The sequence below is a fragment of the Daphnia pulex genome, chromosome 8, assembly GCF_021134715.1.
Source record: "Daphnia pulex isolate KAP4 chromosome 8, ASM2113471v1".
In the NCBI taxonomy this organism is placed as follows: domain Eukaryota; kingdom Metazoa; phylum Arthropoda; class Branchiopoda; order Diplostraca; family Daphniidae; genus Daphnia; species Daphnia pulex.
The window spans coordinates 8,796,858-8,816,226 of NC_060024.1; the positions used below are offsets into that span (position 1 = coordinate 8,796,858).

At 38.5% G+C, this 19,369-nt stretch overlaps 2 protein-coding genes across 3 annotated transcripts; one reads left to right on the plus strand and one right to left on the minus strand.

Moving 5' to 3' along the window:
• Positions 1 to 1,289: 1,289 nt before the first annotated feature.
• On the minus strand, positions 1,290 to 16,600 carry LOC124199727. Its single transcript, XM_046595651.1, has 7 exons — positions 16,066 to 16,600; positions 11,704 to 11,841; positions 9,506 to 9,646; positions 6,378 to 6,441; positions 6,242 to 6,292; positions 5,214 to 5,395; positions 1,290 to 3,193 (listed from the first exon to the last, which is right to left on the minus strand). Exons 1-7 carry the CDS (start codon positions 16,334 to 16,336, stop codon positions 3,000 to 3,002), a joined length of 1,041 nt encoding a protein of 346 aa, XP_046451607.1. The 5' UTR covers positions 16,337 to 16,600; the 3' UTR covers positions 1,290 to 2,999.
• A 1,120-nt stretch (positions 16,601 to 17,720) lies between these two features.
• Positions 17,721 to 19,256, plus strand: LOC124199514 (ankyrin repeat family A protein 2-like). Of its 2 annotated transcripts, none has more exons than XM_046595341.1 (6): positions 17,721 to 17,913; positions 18,013 to 18,206; positions 18,277 to 18,406; positions 18,473 to 18,699; positions 18,768 to 18,915; positions 18,985 to 19,256. In XM_046595341.1, exons 1-6 carry the CDS (start codon positions 17,847 to 17,849, stop codon positions 19,035 to 19,037), a joined length of 819 nt encoding a protein of 272 aa, XP_046451297.1. In that variant the 5' UTR covers positions 17,721 to 17,846; the 3' UTR covers positions 19,038 to 19,256. The 2 variants fall into 2 exon arrangements, with proteins under 2 accessions (XP_046451297.1, XP_046451296.1); XM_046595340.1 differs by having other exon boundaries at positions 17,728 to 17,913; positions 18,013 to 18,212.
• The last annotated feature ends 113 nt before the right edge of the window (positions 19,257 to 19,369 follow it).

Consider the following 19,369-nt stretch of genomic DNA (forward strand, 5'->3'; position numbering starts at 1 on the left):
TTCACAATTTCGTGTAAATGAACATTGTAAACAAATACAAATCCATAATATTCATAAAGAATTGAAATCTGAATCTGATTCATTCATTTAATTTGCAAAACGTGTGGTCAAAAAATTCAAACAAATTCACAAAAAATGACCCTGCCAACTAGCTCCCCTCTTCCTAGCAGTAAGTAGCCTAGTAGCAGCAGTAGCAGTAAATCTAACTTATATTTTATCATTATACTCCCCATCACTGCTTAATAGGTCTCTACTGTTAATATGTGCAGCTGAGTGAATTTGCATATCATGTAAATGATTACGATATATAAAGCTCGTACATTCCGTCTACACAGAGCACGGCGAACTGCTGATCAAACAAGAGTTCGGATGAAAAGAAAAGGCGACCCCGCCGTGCAACGTGCATATATACGTTGCTTGGGGTTCTATACTCTCGCTTCGCCAGCGCATATATATATATACATACATATATACATACACTGTGCGGCTATAGCAACGGAATAATAAAAAGCAGCATATAAAAAAAAGAGCGTGTTCATTTCAAATTCCAAAAGCCAGCGCGCTAGCAACGGAAAAGTGAAATAGGCAGTCCTTCCCGCGTATGTATGCGCGATGAATAGGCCCTCAATATATATAAAATATAATATACCTACTAGAGTAAATATATATATATCCTACAGCAGGCTATGTATTCGTACTCCGTAGCCTATAGCACAGCATATGAATAATATAAAGAGAGGATATAGCGCGGAACATCAAAGTCTATAATACAAAAACTATATGTAGACAGCATTTGTGCGTCAGATTTCATTTTTGACGCGATAGCCTATAGCGGGCGGGCGACGTGGGCGCGCGTGCTGTCGATATGTTGGTCGACGCGCAGCAACTTTGATATTATATACTATAGCCTACGTATACCGCGGGCAGGGCGGTTGTATAAATGTTATGGACGTGACTTGGTCGGACTTACGTGACTTTGAATTTCAACGTCTATAAACGGGACGTTGGTATATAATAAGGTACGGAAATAGACAGAGCGAAAACGGATAATATTATCAATCCAGTGGCAAAACATCTGGAAAACGTATTATTATATAGTTCCTGTCGCTATATATACACATTTATTGGCGTGATTTTATGCTGGGCTTATTGCGTGGAAATGAATTCAAGTTTCGTAGCAGATATGTGTTCACGCAATACACTGGGCTTTAGCCTATATTTGGTTTCCAAGATCCCGCCCAATTTAAAGTTTAAAAAAAAATCCTGAAAAATTTTGTTGAACTAAAAGATGAATTTTATTTGTTATTATTTTATTATTTCAGGGGAGCAGGGGAATGAAACGGTGAAAATTTGGGGAAATCATGGTGTGACACATCAGCAGTTATTCAATGTTATAATTCAGCACAATTTCAAATGATTTGATTTGACTATATCAGCATAGTTGTAATCATCATCATCAAAATGTTCAACAGCTAGCTGGGTTTTTTTTTGTTCGTATCTGGTGCTGCGTGGAATATTTCAATTTGAAATTTCGATTTTAATTTAATCAAAAAACAAGCGAAAAATGTAAAACATTGAAAAATTTTAGGGGGCAATTTTTTCAATCAAATTTGCTTCGTTATTAGTATATATGTACACTGCGCAATCATTCAAATTGTTTATACGCAAGAAAAGAAGAATTGTTTATCATTATTATTTCTTATATCAAATAAATGTCACTTGATAAAATAGAAAGAGGGAGTGAATTTGAATACACGTTTGATATAATATATTAGAAAACGGGAATGAGCTGGGTCAGGAATAATCAAATGGAATAGTAAATATGAAAATTCACGACATGCAAAGCTTTTTTCTCAAAAGTCAAATATGTATAATTATAGAATATAATAGCTAATATTAGTAGGTATAATGATAAAATAAAAAAGACCCAATTTCTTCGAAGCTGATTTGGGATGGAAGGACTCAACCGCGGTTCACATGTTACAATAATTGTTCCTTTTTTTTTATACACATATAATTATGTATATATATTATTTATATGAAACGAACACATCACACATCGTTTGGGAGTGATATATATGCTGTGGCTGGCCAGGCGGGCAACATATATAAATACCAAGAAGTGTATAATTTATTATTTCGAAAGAAAGAAAAAAACAAGAGAAATAGATATAAAAAAGGGCGTTGCTTTTTGCAGTTTGATAAATGATCCTGCTGCTGCTGGCGATGGACATGCCATGAATATTTCAACACATGAAGATGGTACATGTATAGTGTATGGCTGTAGAGCAGCAAAATTTACGAGTCAAAAGAAATTGATAGCTTTTCATGAAAATAAATTTGACGAAAAGAAAAATTCAAAGAAAATCGAGAGCTAAAAATTAGAATCTTATAATATCTCTGCTTCAATAATTAGAATTGAGAATTGAAATTTCTAATATAGCCATGTTGTAACATCGAGGACGATGGGAGAATCATTTTGGGAAGGCAACAGAGCTGATGAGAGACGATGATCCAAAAGACGAATAAAAAATGACAATGCGAAAGGATGCGGCATGATGTCATACATTCTGCACAGAAACATGGGCAGGGCGGCACCGCACACCATCATAATGATCAATATACATATTTTCAAATTCTATATGATCTATTGTATATTATTATTATTGTTATTATTACCAATAAATATAATAATAAATACACTGACGAATGATGCGTGCTGTATAAATCTACGTGGGGGCAAATAATGTGTGAAGAATAATGAATTTAAAATCAAACCGTTCGGAAATGTTATTATATAAATGAGAGGACAGCATTGTCTTTGTCCTCTAGTTAATCTATATCAATGAAAAGATATATGTACATCGAACGTATTTCGGCGATTGTTGATGATGAATTGCAGTCACGTTTATACTTGTTTTGCTGTTATATCTATCATTTCGTATAATATCTTCTATATTCTTCCCCCCGGAAAAAATGTCGTTTGATTGCACGTTTTGTTAGACAGTGGAGACGGCCTGCTGATCGACTTGGACGCTGATTTGATGTTGATCGAGGAGCTTGTCGGTCTCGGTGGATGCGCTGCCGTTGCCACTGTCGTTGGTGCTGGTGGCGATCGTGGCCGTGGTTACAGTGTGCCCGTAACGCGACAATGAAGGCCGCCGAGACGCTCCCGAATGCTGGCCCATCGATCCTATATATATATATATAAATCCCGGCACACACGCCATAATAATATACACCAGAAAAATAAACGTATATATATACAACTGACATTATATTGCCTACAACAACAACAACAACAGCACAGCAGAGAGAGAAAATAGAAGGGAAAGAAAAAACGTCAACGACTTGGATTTTCCATCAGGGCCGCGCTATATTATACCCCGCCGTGCTATGAAAGCCATCAGCGTGAAACACTTTGATGCTTTTTCTTGATTTCTTTTTCTTTCTTCTTTTCTCTCTTTATTTTTTTCTGCTGGCTAGATTTTCTATATAATAATATAGAGGGAGTGTATACATAGGAGAGTAGGGCCTGTGCTGGTATAGATACATATAATAATACCCCTAAGTGTTTGCTCCGTCTACATATCAACTTGTATGGAGCCTTGATATATCAAACCTTATTTTTTTTTCTTTTCTTATTCGCCATTTCCATAGTGGCATCGGTATAGTGATATAGTCTATAGGCTATACGTCGTCTTCTCATATATAGATTGTGGTGTTGTGCCGTTGTTGTTGTTCCGCTGCTGGCGATCGATATCACCGTATTATATAGCGCTCAGGGCTGTGTGCAAGAGGAGAGCAATATACAACCGCGCCCCGGCCCCAAGGCATCTAATATATAACCTATATACTACTACACAGCACACACCAGCACACACCCAGCACAAGTATATATATAAAAGAAAGGGTTTTCTTTGTCTTGAGAGACTTATATAGACTATATACAGTATATACACACAAGAAGAACATTTGAAAGGTGCTGCACCAAGTGCAAGTGTTTTTGGACGCCGTGAACTTTCGTCGCTGCTCTTTCCATAGGTTATCTTTACACATTCTCAATGCGCTATTTTGCGATACATGGAAATTCACTCGATTGTATACAGCAGAATCGTATAAAAGAAATAATCTACTACTGCTGGGCGTTGTAGACATTAAAAATATAAAAAAAAGAGGGGCTGCTGTACTGGAATCATTTTGTTTATAAAAGATTTGTGTTTATTTTTTATACAATAGGAGACGATCGAGAAACCGATCGTCTTGATATTACGGAAGCGGAATAACGATGCGCAGCGTGTGCTTATATATATATGTGTGTCTGATACAGTATATAGTATATGGGGAAAGTGCTGGCGGTGCTCTGTGTGTGTGTAACGTTTGTTAGTAGTATTGACTAGGCCGTTACACGGTTGACCTTTCTCGCTCCTCCCAAAGCGGCTTAAATGGAAATTGCTTATGCAGCGGTGTAGGCCTATTATTATATCTGGGATTTGCATGGACGCTTGGGCTGTAGCCATCGGTAAATAGCTTATGTATATAAGTATCGATATAAATATCCTTGATTAGTGCGAGGCTGACTTAAGTGGGGGCATATATTTAGAGTGGAATATAAATATATTAGCCTATTATTCAAAATGGATCTCATAGAATAATATACAGCAGGAATATAGTATCTCCCGTTCAAATGATTCTATAATATGTGTAGGCATAAATAAAGTATGTGAATTGAATTCTAGTTAACATCATACACATAAGATATTGGTGGAAAACCTCGATAGAAATGCAATCTAAAGTATTTTCGCGCGATAAAAATTGTCACAAAGTTTGAATTTATTTATAGAAGAGAAATGTTGAAATGCATTTCATAAAGAAAAGCAGGCAGAAGCATCAGCTGGACTACTACGTTATAGAGGCACTGCGGGCGCTGCTGTCTATAGGATATTATAATATGCTGCTGCTGCCTTTGTATATGGGCCAGGACATCGTCCCCATAGGCACAGCAGCAGATGGATTATTCCCATGGGAAATTGGCGTCTATTCACTTAGAATGTATTCTTTTATTATGTGTATATAGATAATCATAAAGGGTATCCACACAGACTTATATAACGGATAATAATAAGCTCCAATAAAAATATATGATCGCGGATTTTTTTTAAAATTAGAATTGATGAGATTATTGATTTATATAATAGGCTGCATAATTATACCTGGCGCGTCTAGATGATGCGGAATGGATACCAGGGACGACTGTCTGCTTCCACTTTTCGTCAAACTGCTGCGCCGACTTCCGCCGGTCGCCTGTTTGGTCGTCACTTCTTTCAGGAGCGACGCGTTGGCTAAACGAGGATTAGGAGTGTTGAAGATCGTTCGATTCTCCCTCCACCTCGCCCTGTTTGTTTTGTTTGTTTGTTTCCAAAAATAATTCAATTTCAATAAATTGCATTCAAATGATTTAATAACAAAAAATAAGCTCATATTTTGTATTCCAGCCAGTACGTCTAGCTAGTATATAATAATACTTAATGCCTTTCGAAATTATGATGGAGTTGACCTACTGAACTATACATATAATAATGTTTTGGGCTAAGATGCTGATGCTCTATATATTTTTATAGGCTTAAGTTTCTCATATATATTCTATAGCTATAGCCATAGCATAAGATTTATATATACCATCATCCCTGCAACTTAATTATTCGCCTTATTTGCTGCAGTGGCTGCTGCTGCTGCCGGGGAGTGGGCTATATAAGGACTTTTGGCTTAAGTTCTACCTGCACTAATGAACTTGCACGTTGAGGGCACAGGCAACGGTTATTAGTGCGTCTCTGTGTGTGCTGTGTTCTCTGCTGTGCATGAATGTATGTGCTATACTATATACTCTGGATCTACTGGAGACTCTCCATAAAGTGTGTGGTGCTCTCTCTCTATACATATATACTGTATGGCCACGTCCTAAATTGGATTACGTAACAATATAGCCGCCTGCTGCCTTTTATTTTATATCTATAGCAGCAGGGCCCTCTTGCTCCTCCCCGTTGGCTCTCTCTGTTAAGACGGAGCATAAAGGTTCATTAATCAGCGGATTCAATTAGATCCATCCAACTTCATCCGCTTGTATAGACTATAGCAGCGCATCAAGACACATCAGCATCATCAGATTTAAACCCATTCGATTTTTAGGCTTGTATAGGATATTTCAAATTTTATTTTGAAGCTATATAAATGGAAAACTTACTTGCTGAAGAGTCGCAGGACGACGCACATGATGATGAACATGAGGATCAACCTTAAATAAATCAAAGTGCAATGAATTAGTTCGATAATGATACAATTAAGTGATAATAAAATTTATTTAAAATAATAATATATACCCGCTGAGTGCTCCGATCATTGTGGGATTGATATAAGTCCCCATGTCGTCCGATATAGCCGTACCTTTTACACGATTGTTATAATAAGAATAATTATTATGTCGGCATTTTCATTCATCCAAATAATAAATTCGTATAAATGATTCCAAAATCTAATTATACACGCAAAGCCCAGCGGAGGATTACATCAAATAAAACATCCCATATTATATAAAGAATCTATACGTAATGTATAATTATGTTAACAAACCGAGAATAACAAACCAAGGATTAACGGAATAATCCCTATATAGCCTATATAGATATCAATATATATAACAAAGGCTATAAGAAACAAGCTGCACTGATTAACACATACAATGTGTCCGGCATCAGAGACAAAAGCCGGACAATGCGGTATATAGATCGGGAACAATGATCGATATATCTTATATATCTATATGTAGCCCCCGCCTACATACTCCACGCGGCCTCCTCACCAGCCATCAGCTTTTGTTCTATCTTTAGTGGCTGAAGTATTAGATCCAACAGGCAGCAGCGGCGCCTTTTTGTTTTATGTATAAACAGCAGCAGACGTCCTATGTATGTGTAGGCTATATATTCCCTCACGCTGCACAATGGGGAATATATAACAAAAGAACCGCAGCAGCAGCATCGCAGCGCAACAACCGCATATATAATGTATTATATGATGTGCTGCTGGATATATATACCTATATACATGGGTGTGTGTGTGTGGTGGTGTGGGCCGGTTGCTGGCCACTCGGCAGCCTCACAGCCGCACACAGCAGCAGCAATATCGATCGTACGGACGAGCAGCATTGCATCACGACCGGGCTTGTATGTACTTTCCACCTCACCGCACATACATTTATAGTCGGCGCGTTAATTTGTGAACGCCAGTTATTCGATTCTTTTTAGATTTGATATACAGTTGATTTTCTAGCATCTTTTGGAATTTTTCGTGCCAAAATTTTTGACTGTAGATATTCGCTTGAATAAGAAGCGACAAGTCAGCAGTAAAAGTCTATATACACATAGCTACGTGTAGATAAAGCGCTTAAAAAGCTAGATCTCTAAGAATCTGTTCAAGTGGATAATTTCTATACGGATGATTGCAACGAATAAAGTTTCCTGTGTCTGTAATGGCGGATATGTATCTATATGGCCTGGATATAATACACGATCATATGAGCAAACGCTGTCCAGGACAGCAGCACAGCGAGGAAACAAGATATAGATCAGCAGCTTTTTCTTTCCCCTGCTGTTATGTATTTTGTGATGAGCAAAGCCAAACAGGAATAAAGTTTCCGGCCAGCAAAGGATCTATTATATAACCTTTATAAACTTGCTCTCTTCAGCAGCAGCATCTTCTTTTCTTTCACCAGCGGGTGGTCGGGAATAAAAACGATTACATATATATCTTGGGGACATCATATAAGATTGTATAACGTTATATCGCGTTGTATAGCGAATGCTGCGCTTTGCTGCATTGAAACACTGTGAGATATATGCTGTGGTGTACAGCAGAATAGTATTTGAAAGCAATATAGCTTTCAAATAGTGAATGGCGCTATAGGCTATAGCCTATTCAGTGGAGCAGCAATAAAGTTGTCAATAGATACCCCGTAGATACATCAAGAATAAGGTTGTATAGCGTTCACTTGGCAATTATAAATCTACCGGAAACTTGTTCAAAAGTCATCATCACATTTTCTGGGAATCTATATAGCTGCGCTAAATTCACTATGGTAACGTTAATATAGGCGAATATAGGCCTGTATAGATTTTAATGTTAAATGACTTTTTGACAGAATTTTATGGAAATGAAGAGGTTTTTATATTTCTACACATATTCTCCTTTGTGTTATATCAGCGCTAGTCAATATTATACTATTGAAATGACTTTTATCGTTAGATATTTAAATAATAGACGAATAAAATAAGCCCTTTATTTAGATGCTATATATATTTAATGCTGTATAAATTCGTATTTCCAGTATATATGAAACGTCTCATCGTTCAGCACGTAGCCATACATATAGGCTATATGTCAAATAAATAAATATTTATATTCTATGGGGATTATTTGATTGAATCATGTTTAGAAAGACTTGTTTCCGCGCCAGCGGCGGTAGCAGCCGAGATTATGTAATATTTCTATATAGCCTACTAGCTGCCGCTGGTCTGTGCATGTTTCTCTCTCTCTAGTCTATCGCTATGCTGCTGCTGCCTTGTTATATGTGATGTCGTGCTGTCGTCCAGACAGCCCGAAAACATTGATCTTCTATCGTCTTCTATTTGTTCCACGGCACGTTGATGCCATAATATAGACTGTTGTCAACTCTCTCTGTCTCTCTCTAGCTCTAGCTCTCTTATTCTTCGCATATACTGTACACACTCCATATACATCAAGAGCTAGAGAGAGAGAAAGAGAGAGAGAGAGAGTAGTTATGAATAGTTTCTTTTCTAGACTTTTCTTTTGTGCATGTCTCGTTGGCGTCTAATAACATGCAGGCAACAAATGCCCCAGCTGCAGCACGTATATGCATAATAGAAGAGGAACCACATAACAACCAGCGGCAGCAGCAGAAGCCCACCATGCAGCAGCTCGCCATCAAACAAACAAACAAACAAAAAAGACGTCACGCAAAATTAGATAATATTATATTTATATTCAGAGCTGACTTTTTCGGATATTTCTTTTCATAGAAATTTTAGAGAGTTGCTCTAGACTTTATAAAGGCTTATATATGTACGTACATGTATACTTTATACTGCTGATCTTTCGATGAATTCTTCGAAACGTAATTAATAATTGAAGCCTCGCATATATAGGCTAATACATATGTTAGATCAATTTGAGGCTGTCTAAACTTTGTATAGAAAATTAAAAGAGTTGCAGGCTGACTTTTATATGCAGATGCTGTTCGTTATTTCGGAGCGACCAACCGCGAATGCGATTCTGAAATTATTCTCGTTTTGCATATAGAATAGAGTCTAGTATGTAGAAACGTCAAATATATCGAGTCACGTAATATATCAAACAAAAGAGAAAAAGACGTCGCGAGAGTAGATCATCAAATAATATATTATATAATATGCGACCGTGTTGAATAGAAACTTACTGGTGCAGACGATATTGCCGCCCATGTAGAAAGTGGCTTTGAAGTCGTAGGCGCACTGGCAGACGTGATCGCGGCACTCCATGTTGCGGTCGCCCTTCTCGCATTGGCCACTGAACGTGCAACTCTCGTTCAACTGCCTCCCTACATTAATATAATAACACAAAACACATTATAGCCAATATAAATGTGATGAGATATAGATCGACTCGCATTTTCTCGCCATTCACAGCACACAGCAGTATAGCATAAATAACTGCAGCAATGCTGCCACCGGCCCCCCGCCCCCTTGCATATATTATATATTACGTAGGCTATATCTTCTATATCTTAGAATATGATACGTGTAGGAATATGGGTGCGTGCATGCGATCCTCGTATCAAGAGATTAGAAAGAAAATAGATGATGCGGTAAGTTGGCGCGATTCAGCGGCGCTGCTCGACAGTCGTACAATCAAAAACGAAACGGAGAGGAAAAAAGCCAAGCACATCAGCATGCCAAAAAATATCGAAATCACGCCACATTCTTTTTTCGGTTTTGTTTGTATACGGCGCTGTGTCGTCCTTTTTTTTCCAACTTTGGCCACGAGATGTGTGTGTGTGGAATTATTCCATGTCTGACGCCATAACCGTATTATAGTCAGGTGGTTAAATGTACATAGAATATAAGAGATTCTATATGAGAGATTTACATCTGTGTGCTACTGTGCTTGATTAATAAAATCATGGAATGCGTGTTTTGAGAATTAATAGATTATTGCATATTATATTAGGCCATCACTGAGACGGTAACAACATATAAGTTTGCATTTGTAGTTCTATTTATATTTGAAGGGGAAAAAACAGTTGGAAAAACTTTGAATTCTTTTATTGAATTTTCCATTAGAACCTTTTTTTTTTTACTTCTCCGGTTGAAATTGTCTAAGCTGTCGAGACTTACGGCTGTCGAAACTTGTATATAGCCTACGTCTGAAGGTGATATCGACCAGCCGGGTGGCAAAATAGGACGTCAAAGGACGCGGACTATTTTATCCTATATCAAAGTGCTATATAATATAGTTGATTTTATATATTCCCCTGTCAATAAATAAAAGGGAATGGTTATTGACGCGGGAATCGTATATGTATAGCCCTACAGCCATTGTCTAATAGGTCCTATATATCGTCTACTCTAAATATATAGCCCGCAGCCCTTTTATATGGCCTTTTAATTGTCAAAGTTTTGGGTTGCTGATTGTTCCCGGCGATCTAACTGCTGCTGCTGTGTATAGCTATATATGGCCGCCGCCCATATAACTCGTCGACCAGCAGCAGCAGTGGCAAGAAAACTTTTGTCCTTTTTGTTTTATATGTATGCCGAGAGTAAATAGAGAAGTTGGACTTTGTTTGTTTTCTTTAGACACATCAACAGCACAGCAGCACCCATGCAAAAGTAAAGGATAGATATATATACAGAGGGTCTATACTTTATAGATAATAGTTTTGATTTCCATCGATTAATTTTCTGTTATTCTAAGAGACATCAAGGACAATTCTAATATTTTTTTTAAAGATTTATTGATGGGAAATATTTATTTGTTCAGCACGTCGATCGATTATTTTCGTTCATTCTTTCAACCGGAGATAGGGCCTACGTACAATACAGCAGGCCGTGATATTGCTACACGCTCGTGACGAAATGAATCCCGTTTTATACAATAATATAAAAGATTATATAATATTATATAGTAAATAATATGTTAGGCTATATATAGGCTGGTATATCTATATCCGAACACAATTTCTTTCGATATATTTCCCAGAACTTTTGTGTGGGACGTTGGATATACCTACAGACAAATCACGCGATGTGTAGCCTAGTAATATCCTAGCCAACGCTTTATATTCTGGCGCGCTGTGTCGGTGATGCAGACAATGCGGCATATACAGACAATTCCTTTTTTATTATTATTTTATTTCTTTTTTTTCAAATATATTTAACTGCTGCTGAACCTATACTGCGGCTGTTTTTGTTCCTATCCGGTTGCTGGCGTTGGCCTACATAGGCAGGCAGCACGCGTAGGCTATATATTTATAATCACCTGCTATGTATAGGTGTACGTACAGTACATAAAATAAAAAGCCTACCGGTTCGTATTATTTGATGGATTGCGCGTAATTATACTATAGGCATTATTATTCTATCAGAGTTTGATATTTACCTTGTCCGCAAAGAGTTCCGCCTTCGACGGGGTGTTCGGGAGTGCAGGCGCAGACGCCACCCTTGCCGGTGTCGCATTGCGAATGAGTCACGAGGCTGCAGTCTTCCAGATTGGAACATTTGTCGCCCAGTCGAAGGGCTGCGTGGTCATCACCACCAAGAAATAATATAAAATAAAAAACAAACAGACGAAAATTGTTATTCAATTTCCAATCATTTTCAGAAGTCAAATATTAAAAATAGACTTTATGCAATCTAATATCAAAAGAAATTAAAACTGCTTGTATACGAATTATAATTGTGCTCAGCAATTTATTTAATCAATAGGCTATAATATTGTCAGTGCGTCGTGATGACGTACATATAGCCTTTATTTATACTTCAAACCCAGCAGACTCTGATGTTACTGACGATTCCTCGGCAATTCCTATTCCAATTCCAAGAACCCACAAACGTTGTGACATACAGCTACGTGTCTATTTACTTGGGATTATTACGTTTGGTCTTCTAACACGAGTATAAATATATAAAGCCTTGTGGCGTTTGTGGCTTGTGGCTATTATTATGGTGGTGGATGCTGCGCTACCGTTTGGCTGTTTCTCACTTGGTTTCTCATTGAATACATAGCATCAGGTTAGCACTCGCTTCATCATTAACACATTATTAACGACGATCGCATCATTAGTGCTGGACGAAAACCCGACCGTGACAATATTATAATCGATTGATCAATAAAGCGAGTCAGACATTTCTGTTAGTACAAAAAAAAAAAAAAAAATCAACACGAGAGACGTCCATGACCATGGCGTCAATTTCGAAATTTCGCCCAGGGGAATATTATCTCAGACATATTATCTCAGACATAAAACACGTTCGACACGTAGACACGAACACGTAAAAAAAAATAAAAATAAAACATAAAAGCTGATGGCCGACGCTGTGTGTATTTTCTCGATATGAAATATATGAATTGTGTGTTTAAGTGGCCGCGTATAGAGTCCCTTTGGGGAACAGGGGGGGGGGGGCCTTCGCTCTGACAGAGTGTCGATAATCGATAAACAACGTCACATCCTCATCCACGACCTATTATATAAAGTATAGGCTATACATTTGATGGTAATATTGAATAGAAATAACGTGTGATATTACTCACTATATAATAGAAACATCGTCGGAAAAAAAAGATTATACAATAGGCAGCGCGATCTATATATATATAAGACAGCTGGATACACCGGGCCAGCGCACACAGCACTGATGTGTTTACGAAAGAAATAAAAGAAAATAACGATTGCTATATATAAGTCAGCTTATATCTCTTGGATTCCGATGACCATGTGACACACCCCTCCCAAAAAATAAAGGCCAGATCCATATAATATATAGACGCTCTGTTTCTTGCCGATTGCAAAATCTCTATACAGCGCTGTGGGCCTTTTATTTAAAAAAATCAAATATATAAAGTTGTCTTTTTATATTTATTTTTTTTTAAATGACAACTCGGTAAAAATAAAAAAATAGACCTGTGCCTAGTATATAACGTAGACCTATATAAGAATCCATATAGGCAACAACAAACAATCAAGAATATTGCTCCAACATACACTTGAATGTATCTAAAGGAAATGGACGGTAGCTGGCGATTGGGTCTGATTTAAAGGCCTACGGGGAGAGGACCCACCAGAGAACTAACGTCTAAGAGGATGAGCTCTTGTTGTGTGCGCGTACAGCAGCAGCAATCGTGATGGTTGCATTCTCACGAGGCTTCCTTCTTATATGTTCTTGTATACAGGCCAGCAGCTATTGAATATCAGGTTCTTTTATATTGTCTAAATGGAAAGGGAAAAAAAATAAAAGTTCTATTCTTTTTGTCTAGACATCACAGAAGAAAAAAGGTCTTGTAGAGAGAGAACACACACAACCGTCCGGCATCTTGATGGAATATATATACTATCTCAGACATTGTGTACTATTTCCCATAGATATAATACAATTCCGTGATCTGCTGGGCTGCTTGGCTGCTGCTGCTGGGCATACAGTATACTTGTTCTCACATCTCTCCTATATCTATATCGGAGAAACTTAATATTTCCATCAGGGAATCAACAAAAAGCGGCCCGGGAAATTTAGACATGGATAGATCTACAGACCAAGAAAATAATTCGATATCCCGGCTATGTAACTAATCAGTCCAGACCCGCTTGATTCGCTGGCTATATAATATTATTGACCGTGTTAATGCGTCTCTATTTACACCGCAGAAATATATATTTAGACATCTGATATATTATATTATAGCCTAATAAATAAATAGAATATTATGTATATAACTTGATGTCTATTTTTTAGCTATGCAATATACTTCGTGAAGGATATTCGCGAAATTGATCGTCAACTCTTGGCGCGTTTTTTACGACTTTGGTATTGAACGCGTTTGATGTGCGCAATAGTTTTTTATTGCGCAACTGATGACTGCGACCTTTTCTGTTTTGATGCACCCGATGACCCTGGCGATATCTCTATTCCGCGCAAGTTATACGCATACACGAATCGTGATAATATGATTATATAGACGTGGAGACACTTGTCGAGATATGAGGCCGCGTATGAGGGCATGAGGCGCATCACTTGGATATTGCCCAATATATAGTTTGCCGGTATAACGTGACGATAAATGGCCAACCGCGAAATGGCGACCTCGCGCATCGGCCATCATAATAATAAATAAATGTTTTATATAGACGCCAATCGATCTATGATGTCTCTATATATAAATCAAGCAATCAACCTAGAAGAGGTCGGAAAAGGTTATATTACATTCTCCCATTACATTAGAGTACGGTACCATTATGGCATAGAATATTTTATATTGGCATATATTATTAGCATTAGGTAATATTGGTCGATGGTTAAATATAGTTTAAGCGCACTAAATCGGGTGTGGCAGTTCTACTGTATAATATTCCTCGCAGTTTTTTATTATTTTATTTTTAGTCAATATTTTGAATGCCTTGTGTAAATATGAACATCCATTACGGTGCGTAAATATAGGAAAGACGCTGGCGCGGAATTACATTATCAGTCGCGCGTCCTCATTTGCATGTATGCAAATGCATCAGTCGTCTCTAATAAATGATAAGCTTCTCTAACGGTGGGAGAAGGAACGAGGAGTCTGCTGACGGAGATGTAAAATAACAAGATTATAACATTATTTTCTAAAAAGAAACAACGCCCAGCTTGCTGATGCGGGAAAAATAAGGAAGCTCGCGGGAAAGCAGAAGAGGGTTGCTTATGCTGCTGATGGAGAGGATGGAAAAGAGGAAACAGGAAACAAGTTGTTGATGGGATATACACATGCGACGAGAAGAGCAGAGCAGAGCGGAGTAAAAAAGCAGAAGATTCACGCCCGCTCGATTAGTCAATATAATAAGCCAGCAAGAGAGAGAGAGAGAATAAAAGAAAGAGAAAAATCTTTTATGTACACGCTCGGCTTCTTACTACGTTTTTATACGCATTTAGATGTATACACAGAAAAAGAAGGAAATCGATGGTCGGAGACCGTGCTGATGTAGGCATACGCAAACAGCTAAATGTATAAATACGCTTCTTTGAATTATTTAAAGTCTTTGAATATTTTAAAATAGAAAATAAAATAAAAATAGCTGTTGTATTTATATACAAACGGAGTTGATGCATCAATCTATAAATCTAATAAGTCCAAAAGCGTTTCTATGGCGACCTTTCAGCCTGTAGTTATATATATAGTTAACAATCCAATTATCATTTGAAATCTCTTGTATGTATATATCGGAGCAGAGCGCGGAGCCGAGAGTCTAATGGCCAAGTCTTGATATCAACTATATAATACATTTGGTTCTGTATATAATAGATAAATATATTATACCAACGGGAGAGGGGATGAGCCTCGATTTAAATGTTTAGGTTATAAAGGACGCGGCCGCGGAGCCAGTCAGCGCATCAGAATAGTCAACTTTTGTATAGTATCATAATGGACGTGATATATATGTATGTCTGGCCGGCTGTCCTTTGCGGTCCATTATTGGCTGAAACGAGCGGATCGCGGAGAACTGGGTGGGCGCGATCCATATCGTCCGCTCGTCGACGACCATCTCTCTATTGCCTGGCAAATAATCCCCGTGAGTGGAAAGTCCTGTTCTATATGGACTCCTTCTTCATTCCGTCCGCAGCTCCATCAAACGTTATATATTCATAGACACTGTCCCCTTATATTATATATGCAAATTAACTGCTAATAATATTAACTATATAGAAGCAATATATGAAGAAATGGATTTTTAAATTTATAATTATATTATATCTATTATATAGAATTCTATGGAACCTTTTGGGGATGGTTTGATCCAGCGCTGCTCCGGCTGTTGTTGATTTTTGGCGACGTTATCGGTGCTGGACTCGGCTGGCCGGCTGGTCGTCGCTGCCGAGTCGGAGGCCATCAGCCAAAAAGATTCGCCATCCGAGTCGTCGTCGTTATCAGATGACGAGTACAAATTGGACAGCGTGGCCAGCGACTTTGGATGACGGCCTCTGGACGACTTGGCCAGCAACATCACCGTCAACAAGACAACAGCCCAGCAGTTATGGTGTCCAATCATTTTTTAATTTAAACTTGGAATTTTCCAACTAAAAATATTTTTTGTTTTTTTCAAATTTCAGGTTCAAACTTAACCGAGTTTCTTTAGTTTTCTATCAGATGTGAACGGCCACTATAACGAGCACACTCGGTGTAGTAAATATTAGCAGAGAAACGGACTGTATGTATAGTAATCAAAAGCCGGGCAGCCCAGCTAGCAGCAGGAGCGGAAACCAACTGGCACGATTTTGAAACAGGAACGAGAGATATACTAGAAAATGTCCAAGAGGAACCTTTCTCCCGTGTGCCTTGGTGCACCAGAGTTGCGCTGCGCGCTGCTTGTGGAGCGCATAGATATATAAAGGGAGTGGCCGGGCGTTGCTACTGTGTGCTACTCCGCACGTTATAGACATTTCGCCCGCTCCCCAGTCGTTCTGTGTATATGTAACAATCTCCCTTTTTCTTTGTACATATAGCTAGTTGGGTTTGCTATAGTGCTGGTACGAAAAAGGGGGTGGTGGGTGGGTGGAATCGATCGATCGGCTGGATAATTTATTCGGCGACGTGAAATTCTTGGCGGCAGATTTGAAAATGTAATAAAGGTACGAAATTTACCAAAAAATGAGACGGAAATTTGAGTAATGTCCTGTGACGGAATATATCGATCGATCGCCAGGCCAGGCCAGGCTCTCTCTGTCTCGTAGCCTGCTTTATCTGTCCAAAATGGAGCGCTGATCGAATTCTCTAAATGTCATCTGTCTGTAGGCGTTCAAGTCGGTTTCTGGGCTTTTGTCTCGGCACACGAAATTCCTCTCCTGATGGAGAGTGGAGACTCTCTTATTCTCGCTTGATCCGCTTGTTATATAACTATGGTGAACTCGAACGGCAATCCGGCTACATCTGCCACGTTCCCTTGACATCAACGTCAATGGTTCAGTTTTTATTTGCGTTTCCAGCAGTCTCTAGCTATACTAAACAGTTGATAAAGGTTGAAGGCGAACGTGGGCAATCGGACAGTTCCATCCATCGCTGGCATTCGATCTTGCATGGATTTGAATGCAAGGGATTGCCCTTTGAATCTCAAACACTTAAAAATAAAAAAAAAGGAGGGAAATTCAAATGTCGAGGGGAGTAGTAGTATAGAAGTTGGTGGGTTGCGTAATGTTTGAGGACGTTTGGATGAATGACAAGCAGCTCTGTCAAACGTTCTGGTGTAACTTTGGCTCGTCATATCCTTAAATGCGCGGATTGAGTGAGCGAGCTGTCTTTTGTGTTTGGTTCGGTTGACGAGGCTCTTTTGTGTGTGTTCTGTTGGGCACGCCTTTCCTGCCAATTTTCCACTTCGTTTCCTCCTTCGAATCAACCAAATTGAGTATAGCCACCTAGCGGTGCTAACCACCAACTCAGAGGAATCACAACAAATAAGAAAAACAACGTCGTCTGGAAAATCGAATCGACCAGAGAAGCTGACAGTTTTGCCAAATTGATCAAATTTATAAACCATTTCAATTTTTTTCGGGATCAAATAAAGTATGGATGTACCCGGTTCTTCTTCCGGTTCTTCGAGCAAGAGAGGCAGAAAATTGAGGCAGTGCAGTGGTGAGATTAGATTCCAGCCAATGGATTCTTTGAGCTCTGTAGAACTAGAAACTATTACTAACAAAGTAGTCTTTGTTTTGTTTGAATTTTGAATTCCAGGTGATTCAACCAAAAGTGACCGTACTGAAGCTTCTTCGGAAAGTGATTTCGATCCCAACGGATCATTCCAGAAAGGGGAAAGTAGCAGGAGGAGATGTGAGAGGCAGAAACAGTCTGGTCTCAAATTTGCAGCTTTGGCGTATGAGAGCAACTATGACGATGGAGAGCACAAGAGTGCTTTCCTGCCGTATCGGGTAACTGTACTGAGCATATTGTACTGAACGAGAGCCTTGATATCACCTAACCATAACTCTTTACTTCCAGCCCAGAACGGTCCTCACCAACCTTCAGAGAGGAAATGTCCAGACAGAAGCAGTTGTTGTCAACCCTGTGCAGTTGAGCTTTCATCAGCGTGCTGGCAAAGGTGAAATCACCAAAGCTGACATAGATGCTGGTAATTCAACTACTTATTTTTTTCTCTCAAAGTGCTAGTGAAACTTCATTTTTTTCGCATGCACAGGCACCAACGACATCAATGGATTGGACGAAAGAGGTTTAACACCGTTAATGTGGTCGTCTGCCTACGGCCAAGTACCGACAGCTGCGCTTTTACTCAAAGCTGGAGCGATTCATTCGATTAAAGGCCCAGATGGCGAAACAGCCATTCACCTCGCCGCAGCTGGTGGTCACACAGACATAATTAGGTTACTGATTGGAGCCGGAGCTTCAGTCAACGAAATTGACGACGTAATTTAAATCAAATGATTAGATACATTTATTTTTTAAAATATTAGCCTCTTTTAACCTGTATATAGAATTCCAACACACCAATGATGTTTGCCGCTTTTGGTAATCATCCGCACGCTCTCAACGAGCTGTTGAACAACGGAGGTGACATCACCATGATTAATCTCAACGATGATTCCGCCCTAAGTATCGCTGTCAAACGATCCAGCAAAGAAGGTTGAAGGAATGAAAGCTTATCTTTATTTATGTTTTATTAAAGTTCTGTTTCTTGAATTATGTTTTCAGCTCAAAGTGTTATAGAAGGCTACCTATTTATGTTACTTCAACCTCAAAACTGAAAGAATTACCATTGCTAGCAAGAATCATTTGGTATCAGAATTCATCATCATCTATAGAATTATCATAAATTTGTTTCGTTTAATCATCATACATTTTCATTGTGAATCCATGTGTGCCAATGTTTTTCACTTGTTACCATATTATTACCAGTACATTTTGTCTACACAGTGTCTTAATGTTTCCAATACAATGTGGTCATGACCACAACTCTTGTTTAATAATGATAAACAATGTTTTTGAAAACTGGTTAGGAAAAGGTTTTGTATTTGCAGAAGTGTCCTTCAATTTCTTCGTTTCTGTGTGCTGATAAAGAGAACATTGTTTCCACGAA

Excerpts from the sequence above, each read along its gene's own strand:
- LOC124199514 (XM_046595340.1), top strand. The coding sequence starts at position 17,847 with ATGGATGTACCCGGTTCTTCTTCCGGTTCTTCGAGCAAGAGAGGCAGA. Across the intron at positions 17,914-18,012 it reads AAAATTGAGGCAGTGCAGTG|GTGATTCAACCAAAAGTGAC; the intron begins GTGAGATTAGAT and ends TTTGAATTCCAG. Across the intron at positions 18,407-18,472 it reads CAAAGCTGACATAGATGCTG|GCACCAACGACATCAATGGA; the intron begins GTAATTCAACTA and ends TCGCATGCACAG.
- LOC124199727 (XM_046595651.1), bottom strand. The coding sequence starts at position 16,336 with ATGATTGGACACCATAACTGCTGGGCTGTTGTCTTGTTGACGGTGATG. Across the intron at positions 9,647-11,703 it reads CGGAACTCTTTGCGGACAAG|GGAGGCAGTTGAACGAGAGT; the intron begins GTAAATATCAAA and ends ATATTAATGTAG. Across the intron at positions 6,442-9,505 it reads CGGCAATATCGTCTGCACCA|GTACGGCTATATCGGACGAC; the intron begins GTAAGTTTCTAT and ends ATCGTGTAAAAG.